This window comes from Pelophylax lessonae (assembly GCF_965119305.1).
Source record: "Pelophylax lessonae genome assembly, chromosome: 1".
NCBI classification, from domain to species: domain Eukaryota; kingdom Metazoa; phylum Chordata; class Amphibia; order Anura; family Ranidae; genus Pelophylax; species Pelophylax lessonae.
The window spans coordinates 305,523,567-305,530,660 of NC_138768.1; the positions used below are offsets into that span (position 1 = coordinate 305,523,567).

The window sequence follows — 7,094 nt, forward strand, 5'->3', positions numbered from 1 at the left end:
GTTGCATCTGTTTACATGCTGCCTTACGTATTACCTTTCTGCCCAGTGACATACCAATTATTTTACCTACTCTGTGACAACTCACAATAAACTAGACAAAATAAGTCAGTTTAGATTAGAGTCTCTCTTCAGGCTGAGAGTTTTTCCGGTATGTTTTCAGACAGTAGTAACAGGCTTGCAGAAGCAATTGTCAAAGATCTTACTGGAAGCAAAATGCCTTCCTGTAGATTGCAGGTGACAAAGAAGTGAAACCAGAGAAATGAAAGCAATCAGTGGGGGGAATTTTAAAAAAAGGCCTATTCACACTTTTCTGTTATAGTGCAGCAAGATGTGTGCATTTTGCTGCATTAAAACATATTACAAGCAGAAATCCTATTGTTTCCTATATGGTTGGTTCTAACTTCTGCACTGCAGTTCAATGTGAAAGGTAAAACTGAAGTAACTTTGCATGGTAACCAATCAGCTTTTATCTTTAGCTTGTTCAGTTAAAGTGTGTTTGTTACCTTAGACTTTTTTTTCCCCCTGTGTGTATAAACATTTTTTTTTTTTTTTAATTATAGTCTATCATTTTCATGTACTTCTTCTAGCTGAAGTACCTGGTTGATCCTGCCAGTCACCCTCTTTTCCTTGTTCTAAACTGACCACACAAAGCACAGAAGCTGGTCCTTTCACACCTGTTCCGTTTTCTGCTCAGCGGGGGATCGATCTGCCGATCCCCACTGAGCAGGTGGATGACAGCTCTGTCTCCACTCTGTGTGCGGAGGGGGAGGTGACAGATCCCCGCTGTCCTCTATGGGGGAATTGGATGAGAATGAACCGCCTTTCTGTTCTCACCGCCAGACGGTGGAAAATAGGGTTTCTATCTCAGTGTTTTTCAACTCCGGTCCTCAGGGCACACTAACAGGCCAGGTTTGCAAGAAAACTGAAATACATCCCAGGTGATATCATTTGCTGCTCAGTGTTTGCAGTATTCTAGTCTGCATCTCCCCAAGGTAATACTTAAAATCTGGCCTGTTAGAACAGTGTTTCCCTACTCCGGTCCTCAGGGCACACTACCTATCCGGATTTGACGGACAGGTGCGAATCGGATGTCAGCGGACATGTCTCCGCTGACATCCGCTGCCCCAGACATGCATGGGACATCCGTTTAGATCCGCCTTAAAAACTGACATGTGTGAAAGGGGCCTTAAGCTGGATACACACTGTACAATTATCTTTAGATTGTTTTCCTTACAATTCCCCAAAACCATATGAGGTCAAACCTAAACACATTCAATTTGTAAGCAATCAGGCAGCCCCTTGCACTACATAGTTGAAGGTAAATCTAAAGAAAATCTAACAACAAAAGTGGTATAGTGTGGTCATTTTTTTATCCTTTAGCTGGCCATTCAAAAGGTACAGGACACTGTGCAGACACACAGCATGCACTGGGTAGTTTGTAGAGCCACCACACCTCCTTGGCCAATCATAGCATGCCTCTTGAACACACCCCTTGCTCAAGCACAGCTTGCATCATGCCTCAGGCTGAACAGACTATAAAATACAGGCACAGCGGGCAAATTCAAGGACTGTTTTATGGTGATTTAGCCCCAAAAATGGCCTGCGCCAAATTCAAAAATCTCCCAACACCTGTTTTAGTAACTTTACTACCATCTGCAACAGATTCAGGTAGTTCCTAAAAGAAACACTTTTACAAAGTGGTACTATTAATGATCCAAATTCAAAAATAATTACCTCCAGTTTGTAGATAAAACTGGAGATAATTAAGACCTACTCTTAAGTGGCGTACAGAGACAGGCCAAGTGCCTGTCCCATCTGCAGTGTAGCAGAGTGGCATAGTCACGGCTGCTACTCCTTCCCTGCCTCACAATCAATGACACTGCAGTGGGTGGAGTCTGACGGGGAAGCTGAGACACTAGTTCCCCATAGGGCCCACACATCTAATTAACAGCAGACAGTGGATAGATTCTTTAGCCAATAACAGGCTGTCTATTGGCTAAGGATCTGCCCACTGCCTGCTGTCAATCACAAGGGGATTCGACCTGATGGGGAACTGGTGTATGTAAATACCTGTCAGGCTCTGATCCCCCAGGTACAGAACTCACCCAACACTGCGCTCTCCGTGTGACAGCTGGTGGTGAGGGAGTGCAGATGTTGGAGTGTCTGCTTGGACATGCCACTCTCAGTGCGCCTCCATACACAGTACGTGCCCCAGATCCATGTACCTGTGTATGAACGGTACATGAATCTGTCACGTACACTGACATTTGTGTGGAAGTGCACTGGAATTCATAAAGAATGTCTTGGGACACTTTTTATGAATTCTAGGGTCTGTGTTGCACAGTGCCCTGTAACACTCCTCCCCTAAATCAGGGAGAAGAGATGCATGTTCACGTGACAGAACGTTTAACCTTGTAAAAAAGGTAGGAAAGATAATTTAAGTGGAACTAAACCCATCGATTTTATTAGTTTCCCAAAACAGCTACATTCAAAGCTTATGTAAAGATATCAGGTGCGCTGCCCTAGTGCATATGTGCAACATACAAAATGATGCAAACAAATAAACCAAAAATGCAATAATAATGCAAAAAAATTAAAACGTATGCAATTCGTGTAAAACAAAATATGTCCAGAAGGTGACTAGTGATACACCAATGTGCAATAAACGTCCATGTTATAAGTCCATAAATAAAGTGCAAAAAATGGTGACATAAACTTCCAGCTTGGGGAAAGGTGAACTGTGATTGGAAGGTGCAAAGTCCCACCACCAGCTTGGCCTCTTACCAGAAGTTAAACGTTAAGGGCATATATGAATATGACCGCTCCAAAGGTCATGCAGCCAGGTAGAAAAGTTCCCAGAAATACAGAAGGCACTCTGACACACTCGTGCTCCCTAGACTCTTACCGGACAAAAGCCAAACAAGAAGCCTGGTTCTATGGTGATGAGTGGTCCTGCCGGGGGTTACTGGACTCTAGGATGGCTGATGTAGTTGCTTGTGTCCAAGAGGAACAGACCCAGTCAGAAAGCCTGACGAAAGAAGATCCTGCCAAAGGTGACTAGACTCTGATTGGCTGCTGTAACTCCTTAGTCTGGTTGGCCTCAATAATAGGGGACACAACAGAGGGGACCGCAATAGTGCATTACCAACAGTAGATATTTATTAAAAACAAATGGTTGCACTTACAGTTATGAAGACAATAATAGCGAGTTCCCTCACGGAGGAGCTGTATGGCGGGGTCCGCCTGCAGTGCGGACCGCTGCCTGGTCTAGATGTGATGACGCGGCGCCTCCCGATAGGGCATCCACTTATCGGTAGAAACACGTCAGAGAGGAGGCGCCGCGTCATCACATCTAGACCAGGCAGCGGTCCGCACTGCAGGCGGACCCCGCCATACAGCTCCTCCGTGAGGGAACTCGCTATTATTGTCTTCATAACTGTAAGTGCAACCATTTGTTTTTAATAAATATCTACTGTTGGTAATGCACTATTGCGGTCCCCTCTGTTGTGTCCCCTATTATTGAGGTCAACCAGACTAAGGAGTTACAGCAGCCAATCAGAGTCTAGTCACCTTTGGCAGGATCTTCTTTCGTCAGGCTTTCTGACTGGGTCTGTTCCTCTTGGACACAAGCAACTACATCAGCCATCCTAGAGTCCAGTAACCCCCGGCAGGACCACTCATCACCATAGAACCAGGCTTCTTGTTTGGCTTTTGTCCGGTAAGAGTCTAGGGAGCACGAGTGTGTCAGAGTGCCTTCTGTATTTCTGGGAACTTTTCTACCTGGCTGCATGACCTTTGGAGCGGTCATATTCATATATGCCCTTAACGTTTAACTTCTGGTAAGAGGCCAAGCTGGTGGTGGGACTTTGCACCTTCCAATCACAGTTCACCTTTCCCCAAGCTGGAAGTTTATGTCACCATTTTTTGCACTTTATTTATGGACTTATAATATGGACGTTTATTGCACATTGGTGTATCACTAGTCACCTTCTGGACATTTTTTGTTTTACACGAATTGCATACGTTTTCATTTTTTTGCATTATTATTGCATTTTTGGTTTATTTGTTTGCATCATTTTTTATGTTGCACATATGCACTAGGGCAGCGCACCCGATTTCTTTACATATTCTACAACATACACTCTAAGGTAGCAGCACACCCTATATTGAATCAGCGCACTTTCCTACCCACCACATACATTCAAAGCTTGCATTGAATTTTAACTGTGACAGTTGCTTTTTCTCTCAACCAAACTGCCAAGCCATCAAATGGCTAGTGTCATAACGCATCACGTGTGCAGCACCATGGCAACTACAGATCAAACAGAAGCTATGATGGCAGCTTCCTTGGCTGTAAAAGATAGGAGGGTTTAGTTCCGCTTTAAACTAAGCAAAATAAGTAATTATTGTACCAGCATATTTATAACTGAAATATGTTTCTATAACATTGTATATTCACAATCACTATACAAAAAAGCTGCTTCTACAGGCATTTGGGTTTTTGTTTTTCTCCACTACTTTTATTAAAACGCCCCTCTAGGTTAGCCTATGGTTGATTTACTAAAACTGGAGAGTGCAAAATCTGATGCAGCTGTACATAGTAGCCACTCAGCTTCTAACTTAAACTTGTTCAATTAAGCTTTGACATAAAACCTGGAATTTTAGCTTTTTCTTTTTTAAACTAGAGTTTGCACTCTCCAGTTTTAGTAAATCAACCCCTGTGTGTCCATGCAAACTATATGCGATTTCAGGAGTTTAGTGGCAGAAAAAAAAACTCTAAAACTACGTTCACATGTTGGTGTAGCGGATTCCGGGCAGAATCACCGCGATTCTGCCCGTGATCCGGAAATCATTGCAAATCGCGGGACGCCTGTGCGTTGCCCGGGACACAGCGTTTGGGGTGCCATTGCAAATCATGGGCAATGCACAGGCGTCCTGCGATTTGCAATGATTTCTGGATTGCGAGCAGAATCGCAGTGATTCTGCCCGCGATCCGCTACGACCACATGTAAACGTAGCCTAAAAGCAGCGTTCTGAAGAGTAGTTTTTGAGCAGGGCTGAGTTGTGTCTCTATAGATGCAAACAGCCTGGCTTGGGAGTGCCCCCATATCACATCTTTCTGTGCGGGTACACACAGAAGAGGAGCAGAAAGCGCTAGTGGAAGACCCCAGAAAAGAGGGAGGTTAAAGACTGCTCTGTGCAATACCACTGCACAGAGCAGGTAAGTAAAACATGTTTATTTTTTTTAATGCCTTTACAACTGCTTAACGCTTGTAAAATGAAAGCTAGAAGTGGAGTGGTTGCCATGCACAGCTGCTCTTAGTGAGAAAAAAAAACAACCACTGTGAAACAAAGCAACACACAAAAGCACAATGTAGAAGATGAATGAATTACAGATAAAATGAGTTTATTGACCTGTAGGGTGAGATGGTTCAGGCCAAGTCACTATCAAAGGTGGTAGGAGAAGTAGAAAGTGAAAGATAAATGGAAGGGTAGAAGATACAAAGTCATGATGGGGAATTTGAAAACTGGGTAGTGACACAGCACCATGTAGAGATGTCAGAGCAGAATCCACCAATCACAGGAAGGTGGTAGCAGAGGGGGCCAGCCCTGGACCTACATAACACCACACTGAGCCTGTACTCAGATCATAAACACATGTTGTAAATAGAGAGTAAAGAGCAAAGTGACAGTCCCCTGGGGGAGGGGACCATATACACAGGGGCTGATCAGACAAGACACACACAGTGACAGATATATAAAGCATACACAGTGGCTGATCAGAAAAGACACACATATAGTGACAGATATATACAGCACACACACTCAGCCATTGTGGCCTCCTTACCAGCGAGAAGAGGTTGGAGTGGCAGTCCTCCAGGCTCGCCCCGTTGGCTGCCCAGTTCGCCGCTGCAGTCATGATCCTCCGGGAGCCTGGCTAGCAGAGCTTGGCATGTCTGAGACCTAAAATTCAGGATCCGATCCGAAATTGGGGTGTGGGGTGCAGCCTTGCCGAGAAGGCCTAGGCCTGATCCTTCAGGTCTTAGGGAAACCGACAAAAGCCTCTCTAGGGGGAGGGGAAGGGACAGGAGCAGTCTTGAGGAAATCACATGGATGTCACCATGTCCCGTACAATTGTCATCGGTCAGACGATGTCCCTATGAACGGGCGCGGAGAAATGAGTCACCCGGGTGGGGGAGGGGCGGGCAGCCGTGGGATAAGAGAGAGAGAGAGGGAGGAAGAGGTGGGGAGGGAAGGAAGCGCCGCGGCCTCCCCCTGCTTGTCAGGGAATGTAATGCCAGGAGGAGCCCGGGCTACACAGAGACTCGGCGCTGGCAGGCCAGGCGGGAGATAGACACATATACACACACTGGCCGCTGAGGGGAGACCGCCCCGTGTCACAGGAGGAGGCCTCGGGGGCTTCACGGGGCTCGACTCCCCCCCTCCCTCCCCAGGACCCTCCCGACGTGCCGGCCTCTCCTTGGAAGCTGTGCTCGGCCCGCGTCCACAGTGAAGGAGGGGGAGTCTGTGTACTGCTCGGGACCCTGGCCTCTCCCGCCGCTCGTATCTCTCTCACACACTGACCGGAGCTTCGCCTCTCTGACAGCAGCAATGGCGTCCGGCCGCGACAACACGGAGCGCGATTGGCCGGCGCTCTGCACGTGACGGGGCGGAGGAGGGGGGGTAGAGAGGCGAGCTCGCGCCGCTCTGTCTCGCGCAGCCCTCTCGCCTGCGTGTCCCTTGCGGCGCCGGCAGGGGGCGATGTGTGCATGGGAATCCTTTACACTGCTACCATCCTCCGCTATACACGGCGCGGCTATTGTTGTGGAATCGTTCACGTTATTAATTGTTTCATTAAAATTCGGTAGACGGCGCGGGCCGTGCTATGAAGCTGATGGCTGCTACGCTCGATCGTTCCGTGCTGTGTGCGCCTGAATGCTCCCCGATCGGCTCTTTGTATCATTCGAGATCATTGTGTAGAGCTATGTGAGCGATCAGTGCTGGATGGGAGCTCAACAATGCATGGGAGGGAGAGAGGAGCTCCGATCAGCAGTGGGGAGAGCCAGGAGCAGCGTGTGCTGTCACCCTGCTGT

General features: G+C 47.1%; 1 protein-coding gene across 1 annotated transcript in view; it reads right to left on the reverse strand.

Annotated features, from left to right (window-relative positions):
• Positions 1 to 6,649, reverse strand: part of MED13L (mediator complex subunit 13L) — a 310,651-nt gene extending 304,002 nt beyond the window's left edge. The window contains exon 1 of the mRNA XM_082258705.1: positions 5,849 to 6,649. Coding sequence (XP_082114831.1) covers positions 5,849 to 5,920 — 72 coding nt within the window. The 5' untranslated portion in view covers positions 5,921 to 6,649. The remainder of the gene's footprint in view (positions 1 to 5,848) is intronic.
• Positions 6,650 to 7,094: the final 445 nt, after the last annotated feature.